General features: G+C 49.6%; 2 protein-coding genes across 2 annotated transcripts in view; both read right to left on the bottom strand.

The window, feature by feature from the left end:
- Window positions 1–15711, bottom strand: part of LOC117587741 (protein hairy) — a 20235-nt gene extending 4524 nt beyond the window's left edge. Inside the window, exon 1 of the mRNA XM_034278665.1 lies at window positions 15591–15711. Coding sequence (XP_034134556.1) covers window positions 15591–15615 — 25 coding nt within the window. The 5' untranslated portion in view covers window positions 15616–15711. The remainder of the gene's footprint in view (window positions 1–15590) is intronic.
- On the bottom strand, window positions 13845–14530 carry LOC117587747 (dynein light chain roadblock-type 1). The gene has a single exon (XM_034278670.1). It carries the CDS (start codon window positions 14440–14442, stop codon window positions 14107–14109), a length of 336 nt encoding a protein of 111 aa, XP_034134561.1. The 5' UTR covers window positions 14443–14530; the 3' UTR covers window positions 13845–14106.
- Window positions 15712–15868: the final 157 nt, after the last annotated feature.

Below are 15868 nucleotides of genomic sequence, written 5' to 3'. Positions count from 1 at the left end.
AATCTAAGCGTGGAGTGGATGCCTGGTATAGATCTGGATAACGTACACGACATGCACGTTGTTTTTGCTCTCAGCTGCACTGTGTGTGTGTTTTGATCTGGCATCCTCGGTCCCAAAGGGCAAAAGTTTGTGGTATTCTATACAGAGTAATTGCCAAATGTAGTGTAGGTAGAGAAATGCACATTCTGTTCCATAAACAATTGAACTGTTGGCTACCTTTCAATGTCACAAACGATCGTAAGTAGCATCCCTTGAAATACAAGTTTTAATCACGCTTTCCCTCCATCGAAATTTATTTCTGGAATACAACTTTTCATCAACATTTCTGTTTATTGGGTGGACACTGCGTCACAGCGCTCTGTCAGCAGTCGGGTTAGCCTTAGTTGTGGCCTGCGGGTGGCGACGCAGAACCTCTGACTGTTGCGGGGTCGCCAGGGTCAGTGGTGGGGGCGGATGGGATGGCAGATTGGGTGGCGGGGAGTCGCTGACTTTGCCATTCGGCTGCCCGCATCGAAATCATAACACCAACGAGGCGAAACTTCTGCGCCGCAGCCAACAGAAGCAGCAGCAGGAGCGGGAGCGGAAGCAGAATTCGTGGCAAATAATAAGCCAGGCAGCAGGCGACAAAACTGTGGGGCTGTGGGGCTGTGGGCCTGTGGGGCAGGAGCAGCAGAGCAGAGCGGAGGAGACGGATGGGCAGGACCGGATGGAGGTGCCATGGCCATAGGAGAACCGGATGGTTTGTGGGGGGAGCAGCCAGACGAAGACAACTGTGACACAGCGGGCAGGACATAACAGGGAAGGGGCACTGCCAGTGGCAGTAGCAGTGGCAGGGTCTATTAGATAAATACGTTGGCAGGAAAGTAGCGATGGCGCAGGAGTGGTGCTGTGCGGTGTGGCAACAAGGTTGCTGGCAACAAATTGCAGTGGATAGTGCCGTGCCGCACACATCAGAGGAAGCTTAACAAGGTGCGCAACGCGTTCCGACAACAAGTGCCCCCCAAAACTGTATGCTATGCAAACTTTCCATTTGTTATTGCCACTGCAGCTGCTCCGCTGCTGCTGCAGTGCCTCTTCCGTTAGCGAGGGAATTATTCAAATCGCAAGCAAGTCTCAGGCCAAAGCCAATCGAATTTGTTTATAGAATAATGCATCAGCAGGTGCTGTCTGGCATCGGTATAAGCCGTAACATCCATCACTTTGGGCAGGGGTGACAGGCCCGCATATCCACATGTGCATCATGTGTGGGCCGGCCGGCCTCCCACTTCAAATGCTGTCTACAGCTAATCAAATTGAAATGGCAACAGAAAGAATCGTTGCTGAATTCCTTCATCTGCTTTCTAATCCTGAAAAAGAATACGATTTAGCAGCATTAAATGAATGCCTCCCATGGCTCTCATCGATACGATGGTTTATGGGTTCGAAGAAGGGTTCATTATAACAAATTTAATACAAAGTGAAGCACTGAAAGATTGCCCTTGACCTAGAACCAAAGAAATACACGAATGATTTGTGTAACCCAAAAATCGAACAGAAGTTCCTCACTCTCTGGAGCACAGAAATAAAGTCCAGAAACGCCTCTGAGAATACTGCAAAGGGTAATGAGCAATTAGCATCCAGCTCTTGCTCGTACAGCTCCTACAGCTTCAATGATGGTCACACGAAGCCTCCTTCTGCTACATTGATGGTCCACACAGTGCCCAGCCGCGTAAGTGCGAGCCGCTTGGGTCGTTGGCTCTTTTTTTATGCGGCTTAGCCAGGTGTAATCATAGTCGAACGCACACACTCTGAAACAGAGAGCTACGCATTCACCCACAGTTGAATGTGGCATGTGGCATGTGGCAGCGGGCAGGGGGCAGGAATGGGACACATCCCATCCCCTCACTTCCTCTTGGCGCATGTTGGCAGCCAGCTGCCGTTGCCGTCAGCCAAATTACTGAACTGAACGATGACTTGAATGTGGACGGGAGTCACGGGGGAGGCGGGTGGCCTGTAGCCGGTGTGGCATGCTTCATGCGGCATGGGTTGGGGGCAGTCATGTGGTGCTGGCACACACATAAATCGTTTATAGCCACACCGAGATCGAGGCCGGGGCTGGGGCTGAGGCAGGGGCTGAAGGCAGGCCAAGCCAGGCCGCTAGCGCCATCATCGTCATGACCGTCATCGTCGTCGTCGTCCTGCTCGTTGTTGTCGGCGCTAAAAGCTCTGCCACGTCCATGACTCTGACTGGGTCTCCAGTCTCCTGCCACTGCAAATGCTACTGCCACAGCTCAGGCTTCTGTTTCTGCTTCTGCCACACATCTCTGGCCAGGGCGATGGCTATGGCTACGGTGCTGCTAAGCCCCCCCCTTCCGACGAACCCGAACACCAACACCAACAATGCTGGCAATGTTTCTGGTCGACTTGACAGGCCCCACTGGCTGCCACTCCAGAGCAGTCCACACTGTGTGCTGTGTGGCATGCCACCCCCTACCCCAAACCGAAGGGGCAGCAGTACCACTGGCAGTGGCAGTGGCAGTGGCAGTAGCCCTGTAACAGCCGGCAACTTGCAACCTTTTGGTCAGGTCTCAGGAAAGTGTGGACTGTGGCAAATACCCAGCAATCCCCACAATCGAGGGTCACACCACGCCACACCATGGCCAAAGGATGAAGCAGGCAGGAGCAGAGCCAGAGTAAGGTATAGCTAAAGCCTGCAGATCCTGGAGCGACCGGAGCGACAGGCAAAAAGGTAGACATTGGTGGCAAAACAGAAATGAAAATCAAACTGAGGGGGGCGAAAAAAAACCCCACACGCACACGGGAAAAAGGAAAATTCCCTACAGGAAAAGCTTCGGAAGTGCGCTCACTGCCGCAATGGCAACGGAAGCAGGACGGACGGACAGAACAGGACCAGAGGCAGACGCAGAGGCACGACAAGGACGAGGACCAGGGCAGAGCAGGCAGGGCAGGGCACGAAATGGACAGGCCAAGAACAAAAGGGGAGAGAGTGCGGGCACGAGAAAGGCAGTTTGTCAAGTGGCGGCAGAGAGAGAGAGGAAGTGCGATGGGTGCACAGGGAACGCGAGGGAAAAAGAAAGAAGAGAAGCGAACAGAAGTGCCGTGTGCGGTGCGGTGCGGCGTAGAGGGTGCCACACGGGTGGGGCCATGACACGACCTGCTGCTCCCGCTCCCGCTCCCTCTGCTCCTCTTGCTCCTTCTGCTTGTGCTGGTGCTGCTGCTGTCGGCTAAAGAGAGAAAAATGACTAAATCAAAAGGAAGTGCGCCACACTGTGCGGTGTAAGAGCACGTACAATACGCCCAGGATGGAGCCCGTCTGTGTGGCTGTGTGCGCCAAGTGTATTGGTGTGTGCTCGAGTGTGCATGACTGTTGGTGTGTGTGAGTGCGGGTGTGTTTGTGTGTGCTGGCGCGTGCTTCGAAGACCGACAGCCTGACGGCTACGAGCACCACACAAGGGTCACAAATGCGAAAAGAGAGAGAATACTAAGGGAGAAATAAAGTTGTAGAATAACTTTGAGAAGAGTGAACAAAACAGAAATTAGTTTTACTCATTAACTAATAACTAATAGAAGAATGAGCCATCGGGAAAGTGAATGATCAGAAGAGAGATATGAACTGTTTATAGTTGAACGGAGGATGGGAGAATGAACCAATAAAAGAAACATTCAACAGAAGAATGAAACAAGAGCAGTGCGAAGCCTTGAGAGAGTGAACCAATTAGAAGCTTGAAAAATGTTCAGAAAAATGAATGAACCAGTGGGAAAAGTCCCAATGAATCTACAGAAAAAAGAATTAATCAATGAGGAAATTAAATGAGGAAATGAATCAATAGAAGAATGAACTATTGGCAGGAGACTTTATGCTGTAAAGGTGTAATTTATCATAACCAAGCCATATATTAATTTATGATTCCTAGAAAGATTAACTGCAAAAATAAATACCGCCAAAAAGCTACATTTAAAATCTTTTCAATATTTTCCATCATTCTCAGTCTCGAATTGAAACTTTTCTTCGAACACTTTTGTCGGGTGCACTGACATGGCCGCAATATGGCAGAGGCAGACGGCAAACGCAAACAGCGGCGGAGCAGTGGTGTGAAAAAAATTGAAATTTGCGTGAGTGCTCCAACTACGGCATGGCATGGCATGGCATGGCATGGCATGGCGTGGCGTGGCGTGGCAGCCGTGCCCCGCCTGCCCGACATTCCCCCGACAGGCAGCAGAAGCAGCAGCAACGCTTTGGCTGCCTTCCAATCCTCCAGTCGCCAGTGTGAGCGTTGGAATGGGAGTGTTTGGGTTTGGGTTTGGGTTCGGGTTTGGGTGTGGGCAAATGTCTGTGTGTGGGCGTCGTTTGCACTTCAATGCTAATGTTGGCTTGGCAGCGGCGTCTGTCGTCGACATTTTCTCCGTGCTGGAGCCGGGTTACAGCGCGGGGTATGAGCAAAGGACTACGGACTACTGACTGCGGACCAGAGACTAGGGGACTGGGGACTGGCACAGGGACAGGCCATGGCCAGGACGACGCGTGTCGCTTGTTCGTTTTGGGAATTTTTTTTTTTTTTTTTTGGGATTGGCAGTGGGCGGCGACTGCGACAGGAGTGAGCCATGTGTGTGTCTGTGGCAGAAGGTGGAGGCGAATTTGTTTGTGGGAGGGGGGGGGAGGCGAGTAATTCGTGTGCACTGCCTGTCAACGAAACAACAATGGAACTCAACACAGCGGCGAGCAAATGTAGGCAACGCTTTTTTTCAAATCCAATTTCTGCATGAAAAAAGTGTCAAAAAATGCAAAAAACGGACTCGGTGGCCAAACATTCGACCAGAGTCTAATCCCTAATGACGTTAGCCAACACACACACACACAAATACACACACACACGCGCATGCTGCTGCCAAAAAATTCAACAAATGCTGCCCCCACTCCGCTCTGCTGCAAATTCTGTTATAAAACTTGAAGGCAACAAAATTAAACTTAAAAAAAAGGTTCCACGAGTTTTTTGTTTTTGCACCAACGACAAGTGGCAAAAGTTTGTTTATGCGCGTGTGTGTGTGTTTTAAATGCTGCGCCTGATCCGTGGTCCCTGCCTGGGTCGTTGTCGGATCCGAGCCGTGCTTTGCCATGGCGCCCTTTTGCGCGTCAATGACTTGCCATTGCTGCTGCTGCTGCTGCTGCCGCCGCCGGCTGCCACATGTCAAACCCACCTACAGATGACCCCTCCAGCCGACAAACACCCGCCCCCCACTCCACTCCCCAGTCATGCTGCTATTCAGCCACATTTCGCACACAACTTTTGCCGCATTAAATTCGACGCAAAAAGCACGCGCGCTGGCGGAGAAAAAAAAGCAAAAACAAAAAATAAACGAACGAGCAGCAGAAGCAACAACAGGATCACACTGAAAGAAAAACAGCAAAGATCGAAGGAAATCGAAGGAAAGGTGCCATTGTGGAATTGTTCGAGCACGAGGCTCACTGGAATAGAGCTGGCAACAGGAAATTGTTATTGCTATTTTGGCCATGAATTCTCAGTTTTCGATTAATTTTAACCTTTGAAAATGCTCCCCTTTTTCCTCTGTGCCTTTTTTCTCTGGTAGTAGCTTTGGACCCACAGGCGACTAAAGTCGTTGTCTGCCACCTAGCCCAACCCCCGCCTCACACGTGCCACATCATCACCCATCACCGCTTTGGGGCCTGCTGGCTGCCGTCTGCTGCCTGCTGCCAAACAAGCATGACCTGCCACGCAACAGACCGACTTTGACGCTCAAAATGCTTTGCCGTTGCCTACGCACCGGGGCAAATCGAGACTCGTTTGTCGTTTGGGGACCTCTACTCATGAAGAACGTGTGGGTGTGGGGGTTTGGGTATTCGATTCAGGTTCGGGCCCCAGAGCGTCGGTTCGTCAGTCATCAAGGCTGTTTGCGGTCTGCTTTTTGGGGGCGCTGTCTGCTGTATGTGTCTGGGATTATATACAGTGAAAGTTGCCTTGGGGCGGACAGCACTGAGAGGGCAGAAGAAGAATTCTCCTGCCAATGCTACGAATTAATGCTAATCAAATGCGAGGCGGATCGACAAGGATTTGCTCTATTAAAGTGCTCTAAATATCTTCTGTATAAATTCTATATTTCATTTTCTAAATCTGTACATCCAGCAGCATGTCCCGTAGCACATCTTCTACTGTACTTCTCTTCATAAATGTACCTACATACCTACACATACATACATATGCATGTAAATCCATCTAGACATATATGTATGTACATACATACAGTTGTGAAACAAATAGTAGCACCACTAAAACACATTATGTTCTTTAATGTAATAAAACAATGTAATTACTGTTGAATTTTTTTAAATTAATATTTGTATTATATAGTTTCGTATTCCCCATAAACAAAAAAAGTGTTAAAAAGTCTTAAAGTCTTCTAATTTCTCTCTTAATATATATATTTTTTTACTTTAGAAAAATACCCTAAAAATGCCAAAAAAAAAACTTAAGCACCTATTTTTTAGAGAATCCAGAAGGCAGTTGCTGCGTCCAAGCCAACCGCTGTCAGATCACTATGAGAACAAATTTAAGAGTCCTGGTCCAAAGCTCTTCAAAAGCGATGCCTGAGCTTAGTGGATTCCATGCCAAGACGCTGTGCAGCTGTTGTTGTTAAAATAGGACACTGAACTAAATCTTGAATGAATAATATAGATTTAGTATTAACAGCTCCAATCTGTTAACCAATTTGTTACTATTTGCTAATTTTATAAATTTTAAATCCATTTTTCCAAGGGGGGGCTATTATTTTGTTCGCCTAATTTGAGCAGTTTCACTAAAGTTGCTTAAATAACTTAAAACCCTTCAAAAAAATGATGATTTTGTTTTGTTCCTAGATTTTTAAGAGTCTGCCCAAAGTTCCCTTAAAGTTTAAAATGTGAGTTGGGCAACTATTTAAAAATTGCTTGTGGTGGTGGTGCTATTAGTTTTTTCACAGCTGTATGTATGCACATTTCAGGTTCAGGCTTTGTAGATTTTTGTATACCGTTGGCAAAGGCTGGTAGCCCACAAAAAAAAGGTACGACTGACGAGCGTCAGAAATATTTTATGGTTTCGCTCTGGCACCTCGCTGTGCCATTCCAATCCCTCTCCTCCTTGCTAACACTTCACCGCCCGATTGTTTGGCCACTCAGTGGTTCCCCTCTGCTGATGCCACCGTACGTTTATCCATATTGATTTGCCACATTTACAATTCTCAGCAAAATAGCTACCGAAAAAAACCTTCAACGTTGGCGTTGGCGGATGGAGGCGATGCGGCAATGCGGCAGGCAGACAAGACGATGTCGACGTTGCCTTCTTTGCTAATTGCTAGATAATCGCCGAGAGTTGAGAAAGTTGTCTCCTCTCTCTTTTGGCAATGAAGCAAAGGCAGGGGGCTTGGGGGAACAGGGCGTGGCTGCTTCTTTAAGTTGTTGACTTCAAGTTCAAACACAAATCTGCAAACATTCAAAAGGGGCGCCCTCCCTGGACGTCCTGCGCCTCCGGCTACTGCTGGTGCTCCTCCCCCTTCGTGTGCCCATTAATTGGTGGCGTGTTAGAAAGTTAAGCTCCTGCTGGTGCCTGGTGCTCTCCTGCCCCAAGTACTGTCATTACCCCTGGAGCAACTCTCCTCGATGTGGGAGCGTGGCAAGTAATACGTTAGCAAACACATCCACACCACACCCCACACTCCTAGAGACCAGAACGAGGATGAGGAAGAGCTGGAGGAGGGCAATCCAAGTGTACGTTCAGCTGTCTGTCCATGACGCCACTTAAATACATGCGCACACAAACACAAACACACAACACAACACACAACACACAATGCTTGTGCACAGTGTCGCAAAACAGCAAAGAAAATTTAACACAAAAAGAAGCGAAAGAAAAAGCAAGAAAATAACTAGGCAAAGCCATCAACTTCAAAGAGAAGGAAGCCCAATTATCCTGGCGAAAAGATCGTTGCCATGGCAGCAACGTAAAGTGCGAGAGTGAAACGATATGTTGGAAGGTCTCCGGCAAGGAGCATATCTTTGTGAGAGCACAATAGTTCTAGTAATTTCAAGGGAGATGTGCATCAAACAGGAAAACTGATGGCACATAGAGCAACTGCCATAATCCATCTTCTGCACTCTGATGGGCTTCCATTTAGATCTGTAAGAGGATCTTTAGAGCTTAAGATTAAATAGCATACCACTTGGCATACCTTAACTCTCGCTTCGTTCTATAAATATAAAGAATGAGAAAAACAGAGCTATGTTCTGGCCTGACAGCTAAAAACAGTGTTAACAACGCCGAAGGGTTTGCCACCGATAGTTCAAACATTATTATCCAGCACTTCATGTTTAATCTAAAGTTTTAAGATTAAAAATATTCCAAATAAGTGATCCTCAGACCCCTTGTTTAATCTAAAAACCATTTAACTGAAGTATAACCCCCATCAAATTGAAATGTCAATTGGATTTGCAACCCTCATATGATTATTCGAGTGCCTGATGTGCCTCCGTATGTTTATATCCCGTGTTCTGGTCTGGTCTGGTCTGGTCTGGTCACAATCAGTGGCTCTCTTTAACTGATTTTTGCTGGTGCCGATGGCCTGGGTGCTGTCGGGGTGGGGTGCGCGGTTAGGCACGCCCCAGAGTTCCCTTGAAATATTCTGCTTAATGAAGCAACGACTGCGTTTCCTGCCTCAGCCAATTTGGTGTGAGTGTGTAATTCTTTAGCTATTACGGAAACCCAACCAACCCAACCATTCACCCTCCTCCTACTGCTTCAGCTTCAGTTTCAGGCTCTGGGTTCAGCTCCAGTTTCAGTCCCCACGCCACGTACACAGCGGCACCTGTGACAGTCAGGCAGGCAGCCAGACGACAGACAGCCTAGGATGGGGGTCCTGGATACTGCCAAGGGACAAGGACTGGCATAAAAAGTTACGCACGGACTCATTCCCCTCACCGGCAAGGGCCTTTATAAGCCACCTGCCAAAGGCAAGGGACGAGGCTTTCAACGTTTATCTGCGTTGAGGTGGTGGAGGCAGTGGCAGTGTCGGCGACGGCGGCGGCAATCAGAGCCAGTCATGCCGTGTGGCACACACACAGACGCAGACACCATCCATTCCCTTTTTGCCTTCCAGCAGCCATCACTTCCGCCACACTTCACCCGTTGCGCCAGCAACAGCAACCACATTGCTCCACCACTTTGGCAACAAAATGTCCCACAATTACCACTGAGGCCACATCCACATCCACATCTAACGAAGCCGATGATGATTCCTATGACAATTTTCTATAGCTGGCAAGTGGCAACTGCTCAGCGTCGCTCCTTTGCGTCCCTCAAGCTCTTGGGGTTCAAGCCAAGCCACCTCCAACCCCGGAGTCTAAATCCAACTAACAATCAGACATTGCCACCGCCATTCGTTGAAGCTGCTGCTGCTGCAGGCCGGGGCCAGTCGGTCGCCAATGTCCGTGTCCATGTCCATGTCGGTGTCCCCCTGTCCGAATTCCGTATTCCGTGCCCATGTCCGTCCCATGCTGTCCACTGTCCAACTGTTTTGTGTGCTGCGTCTCACCATTCCGATCCCGTTATCATGTCTCCAGTTTCAAAGTTTTCTCATGTAACCAGCCACGGGACAGGGCAGGGATCAGGGCATGCCAAGCAGGGGCGACACAACCAGCAGACGGTCGCACGTAACGGATGAATGGGCGGACGTGGAGCACCATGCTATGCCATTCCACACCGCACCGCACCACTCACCACTCATTCTCACACCACTGCAGCGGCATTGCGGCTAAAAAGCCATACTATGCCATGACATGCCATGCCATGCCAGTGCTTCAAGGCAGCCAGAAGCAGCCAGAAGCAGCCACAGCACAGTCATGGAATGCCTAAATATGGCAACAGCAACAAAAAGCAAGTTGTGTAGTCTTTGGACCTTGGTAATACCCAGTAAAGTCCTGAAGCTATAACCATTCAGATTCAAATTTGAATTCAAATGCGAAAGTGTTGGAAATTGTTCAGTTCTTCGAAAACCTTTTGCACTGTTACCACTATTTATAACTGCCCTCTCTCTCTCTCTCTCTTTGCTTTTCTTTATTGTAACTCATTGGGAATATTTGTGCTGTTTCTACTGTTAATAGATTGAATTTCCATATTCCATATACCCTAAACATCGACCAATACCAGGGTATACTACTAGAGCAACATCCACGCTCCAGACGACACTCGCCAAACACCATGGAAATGGAGAGCAACTGCTGCCGTTCCACTCCACTCCACTCACACCCTCTACCCACACATCTATCCGCACACCCACAGCCACAACAATAAGGAGTAAGCTCCATCTCGACCCTTTGCCCCGCACCCGACCTCCGTCGTTCTGTCCGTCTGTCTGTCCGTCTGTTCGCTGTGTGGGTGTGAGAGAGTGTGCGAAATCAGCCAACTCAAACGCAAGCTGCCGCCGCCGCCTGTTCGTCTGGCTTCCGTTGTGTGTTTGTGTGTGTGTCTGTGTTGTCGGAGAGTTGCCTGCAATTATTCCGTTAGTGTTGGGTCACCCCTCCACTCCATTCCACTCTCTTTCCCCACTCTATCCACACACACAGACACAGCAACAAAACAGAGGAGAAAAGGCGCGTCCGCATCGCTCGTTACTCACACCAACAAGTGCAGCTGCTGTTTTCCTTTGGGCCTTCCACCCATCCTATGCGAGTCGTCGTCCTGTTGCCGGTTGCCGTTGCTGTTTTTGTCGACACTTTTTTCACGGCTTGCTCGCTTGGCTGCTCTTTCGTGCGTTGCCAGCCAGTCTCAGTCTCAGTCCCAGTGCCAAAGCCGTATTCCTCCAGCTCCAACCATCAACAATTTCAACCGCATCCAAATCCTCATACCCATTCTGCATTCCACTCGTCCTGCTTGTTTTTCTTTGGGGTTCGCGCTCAGTCGTTCGTTGAGCTTTGGCTTGACTGCCTCCTCTCCTCTCCTCGCTTCCCCCTTTGCCATCGTCCTTTTTTGCCTGAAAATCAAAACACACGTCTCGGCGTGCGGCGCACATCTGCATGGAATTTCTAAAGTACGTTCCATGGACAAATGGACGGCAGCCAACGCCACCATCTTTTGCCACAACCGCCACGCCACGCCAGGCAACTTTCGTGCTGTGCTGTGCTGTGCTCTGCTCTGCTCTGCTCTGCTGTGGCACATTCATGGATAACATAGCTACTAGTCGTACCAGCAGCCATTCCTATTCCGTAGCTGCTTGTCTGTTTGTATATTTGGCGGCATGGCGGCGAGAACCTCAACCGTAACATGCAGAACCTTTAGTGAAAAAATACACTAAAAGAAATTGTTTCGACATTTTCTATCAATCAAAGAAAGAAGGAGAGAGATCTACATATTTTCATAGTTTCGAGTTCGAGTTCGACTTCGATTTTGTATTAAAATAGTATTGGAAATGCAAGAAACAGAGCAAAATATCATTTGGCAATCCTAGCTTTAAGCCTGCTCTAAACTACAAATTAAAATATATGTATTCCATCCATCCGAAAAGCAGTTACATTTTTTTTTTTTGGTGCTGTGTATTCCAGACTAAGGCGTTGCGGCCTGCGCGTGCGGTGTTCAAGCTTGGCATTATAATTTCTTGCTCCGCATAGAAGCTCACACACACTCGTACAACGCCGACGTGTAGATTCAGGGCGCACATTTTAACACTCTCAACAATAAACAGCATGTCACTTAGCTCAAACTTCAAAAGTGCGCCAGTCTGGGGCTCTGGACTTGGGGCTGGCTATACATAAGTAGGATTTGAGCCGGGGCAGAGCGATTGGGAAGGAGTTTGGAGTTGGAGCCCTCCAGGCCTTTGACTGGAAGGAGCCATCGTCGCAGTCACCGACATCGTTATGCGAATGCCGCCAGCATGCTTCCGTGCCGTGGCAAAGTTTTTTTATTTGTCATCGTCATCGTTGGCGGCAACGGAATTCGCCTGACAACAAGACGGCGACGACGACGGCGCTGGCGGAGACAACGACAAAGTTCTGCACCCGCGTTACAGGGTGGGTGTGGCGATGGCTGCCACGGGGGGGGGAGCGAGTTGAGTTGAGGTCGTTGATGGGTGCTGGCGATAATAAACAGACCCAGACCGAGCGCGAGACACACACACATCCGTACGTTCACCACCGCTCCGCCGCACCACTCAAGACGAGAGCCAGCGGCGAAACGGCATGAAAAGGGCGTGCACACTGCAACTGAAGTGTGACATTGTCGGGCACAAGAAGTGTAGTGCCTGGTCCGCTGATCGTAGGGAGAAATACAACAAAGTTACCCGAAAAAGTAGGCAACACATTAAATTGATATACGGGCTAGATCAAGAAATACTCGAAATTTTGCACTTAAAGTGAAGAGCATTGCTAGTGTTGTAAAGTATTATTTGATATTATTTTCCGAACAAGTAGTAAGAATCCCTACGTAGTATCCCACTGTACTTGTAAGCGGTTTGATTGTCATGGCAATTCGAAAGCATTTGTCGGTCGCTCGCCCCCCGCGCGCAGACACAAAATCCCACACCCAGCCACATGGCCTCACTCCAGGGCGCACTCCCATTCCCCCAGTTGCGGCACACAACTGAGGCAGAAGCAGCAGCAGCAGCAGCAGGAGCAGCCACTTGCCACATTTGGCTTTCTGCCAGAGCCAGACTCCAGGACTCGTGCTGCCTGTGCCAGCAGTGCGGTGGGTGCGGCAACGGCAACGGCAACGGCAACTAAAAATGCGACGTGCGAGATTATCGTGTCGCTTGTTGGTCGTTCCATCCCATCCGTACACAAACACACGAACACGTACCACCCCATCCCTTTGTTGTTGGTGTTTCTGTGGCTGCGCACAAACTCTCCACCCACTCTGGCAGTGTATCCGCCCCCCAGTGTATCCCAGCACCGCCATCTCTTCGACAACTTACTGGCGCTGACGGAGGCAACTGCTGACTGCTACTTATGGCGTTGATGATGGCACAATGACAACAACAACCAAACATTTCGGATCACGAGTGGACTAAATGATACCCAGAGATTCGGGCACTACAACTATATTTTCGATTTCTACAGTTTTCAGCATTCATAGTGTTGTAAACTGGGTAAAAACAGAATTGGTAAACGATCGATGAACGGGTTTAACTTTAAAACATAAAAAATACATATCTGAGTGCGCCTGCATTTTTGGGGTACATATTTTGTGGCAAGGCCCAATATAGACATCGCACCCAGCAGCTAGCCCGAGCCAGAAAGTATGCAGCGTGCGCACGCGAGGATAACGACTCGGCGGAGGACGACAACAAGCCCGACACACACAGAGTGTGTGTGGACGTGGGATGAAAATAGGGAATGGGTACAGCGACAGGACAGGGGGCAGGGAAACGATGTGCCGCTGCTGCTGCTGCTGCTGTGTGCGACTAATTGGGTGAGAGAATGTGGGTGCTTAAATTGGTTTCGTGCTTTCGTGTGACGCGTGCGGAGGCGTGTAAAGCTTTTGCCTCGGTGTGCGTGCGTGTGGGTATGTGGTTGTGCGTGGGTGTGGGTGTATGCGAGTGTGCAGGCGACAGGCTGCCCTGCTGTTCCTGGCTCTCGTTTTTGCCGTTGTTGTTGTTGCTGGCATGAATGCTTGATGGCGTGACGGCAGCCGGTTCTTGCCAGCAATTGGAACGGCGCGGTGGCCAGGGGGAAGGGGAGCCACAGGCCGGCAGCCAGCGAGGACGACGCCGACACCGACGACTGCGACGACAACTACGACTCCGATGGAGGAATGAAAAAAAAAACCAAATACAATTTGCCTCGCCTGGATGTGAATTTTATTTTTTCTTCCTTTTTTCTGCTGCTCTCACAATTTTACTTTTGTTGTATTGCTCTGTGTGGTGGCGGGAGAGGCGGCGGAGGTTGGGAGTGGAGAGTTCGTGCAAGGACTTATCATCTCTGCTGCCCACACCCCCCGCTGTCACAGCTTGTTTATGCCATTTTGTTTATGCTGCCCACATGACGTGCACTGCGCACTTTTTGCTCATTTTGATATTTTTTAGTTCCTCCAACTGATGGTGGGAAGGGGGAGGGAGGGGTTTCAGATACGGAATTCATGAACTCCTCTTGGACGACGAGCTATTTCGTCGCGCCTCATCCAATGCATTCGAATCCTGGACCAGTATGATCATGTGCTCGTTCTCAGCTGCCACCAGAATCTCACTCTTAAGTGTTCGCATCCGCAGATACGTAAGATCATCCGTGGGCTCCACCTCGCGCACCATGGCGCGTGCCATCTTCACCATCGGTGCCATTTTTTCCGCAAATATGTGGCTGGACGTTGCATCCATGGATGTGCGAATGGGTCTACCCTCGCCATTGACCAGTATGGCGCCCATGACGCCCGGCAGTTTCAGCAGGCGATCGAATGTCGCCTCAACGTCGGACATTCTGTGTCTGCGTGTGCACCGCCGACCCACAATAATCAAACGGTTAATTTTTTCATAGGCATCTCAAATGGGGGAATTTTGCTAGTTTTGGGACAGTTGTACGGGCGGAATATATTTCACGGCATGCCAGGATGTCCAGATTTAAGGCAAGTTTGGAGGTTGGAGTTTCAAATCACAGACGTCGTCTAGTCCTAGAACCGCAGTTGATTGTTAATCCAATCAGTGGTCCAATTAACTCCATGAGGCGAGTTGCAACTCCATTTGGGAGCTCTGCTCAACCCGACTCTGACTATAGGCATGGGTCACATTATGCAAGCCTTGCAGAAGCCTTTCGCTGGAGTCCTTGTCAAAGGTTGGACCTTATCCGGTGTTACAGCACGCGGCACCACCAAAAGCGCACAGTGGGAAAGTAACGAGGGGGCGAGGGCGCCGTGACTCGACTCGACTCGTCTCGTCACGGCGCCACCACCCATGCTGCAGAGAGCAATCATTTCTGGCAGCATGCTGCGTTGCCTGGCGGCATCAGCCAGCACAGACGACGACGACGACTGCGAAGGTTGGGGGTCACGTAAATGGCGTTGAATTACAGCCCGACAATCGAAGCGTTGAAGTCTCGAACTTAAGAGTTACGTCTGCGCCGCCACCACCACCACCGTGGAGGAATACACGGCCCACACCCACACAGCCGTAGGCCAGCCACGCCACCGCCCACTGCTTTGCCTGTGTGCATCATTTATAAGCCCGGCTAGGCCACAGATTGTCTCGGCGGCGGCGACGACGGGTCGAGTCGACTTGAGTCGAGTCGAGTGCGCACGCACGCCACCAAGCCGATGATGAGCTCAGGACGGCAAAGCAACAACAAAAAGATGTTCAACTTTATGACTGTGGGTCTTTGGGTGTCACGTGCGGGTACGGGTCCGGGTCCGGGCTTGCATGTTGTATAATTCATTGGCCGTAGTGAACCCCTTTCGGTGTGCGGAACTATTTATTCAATAATTCGTCGTAAAAGGTTAACACGGAGCAACGCCACGCAGGAAAATGCCACGAAACTGGCACAGCGGCGCTGTAGGACACCCACAACTTTTGGACATTCCCAACTTTGCGTAAAATATTTGTGGCGTATGGGGCCATATTTATATGTCACTTACCCAATGATTTCAGGTGTTTGCCCATCTTAAATTCACACAAGACGTGATCAGCATGTTTATCTGGCACTCCCTCCAATCAGCCACACGCCGGGAGGTTATGTTCTAGGCCAGAAGATCACTTAAGCTTAAGCACAGAGTGCACACTCGAAACACTTTTTAACACTACCGTAGCCGAATATTAAACTAAGAAACGCACATTATCGACCACACTATGAATCAAAAGCTAGTTACAATTAAACAAAACGTGATTTGCAAAATGAACGGTAAATACCGAGAAG

Source organism: Drosophila guanche, unplaced genomic scaffold (assembly GCF_900245975.1).
Source record: "Drosophila guanche unplaced genomic scaffold, DGUA_6, whole genome shotgun sequence".
NCBI classification, from domain to species: Eukaryota; Metazoa; Arthropoda; class Insecta; order Diptera; family Drosophilidae; genus Drosophila; species Drosophila guanche.
The sequence above is the reverse complement of the archived record's forward strand: the minus strand, read 5'-3'. Positions and strand labels throughout refer to the sequence as shown.

Excerpts from the sequence above, each read along its gene's own strand:
- LOC117587747 (XM_034278670.1), bottom strand. The coding sequence starts at position 14,442 with ATGTCCGACGTTGAGGCGACATTCGATCGCCTGCTGAAACTGCCGGGC.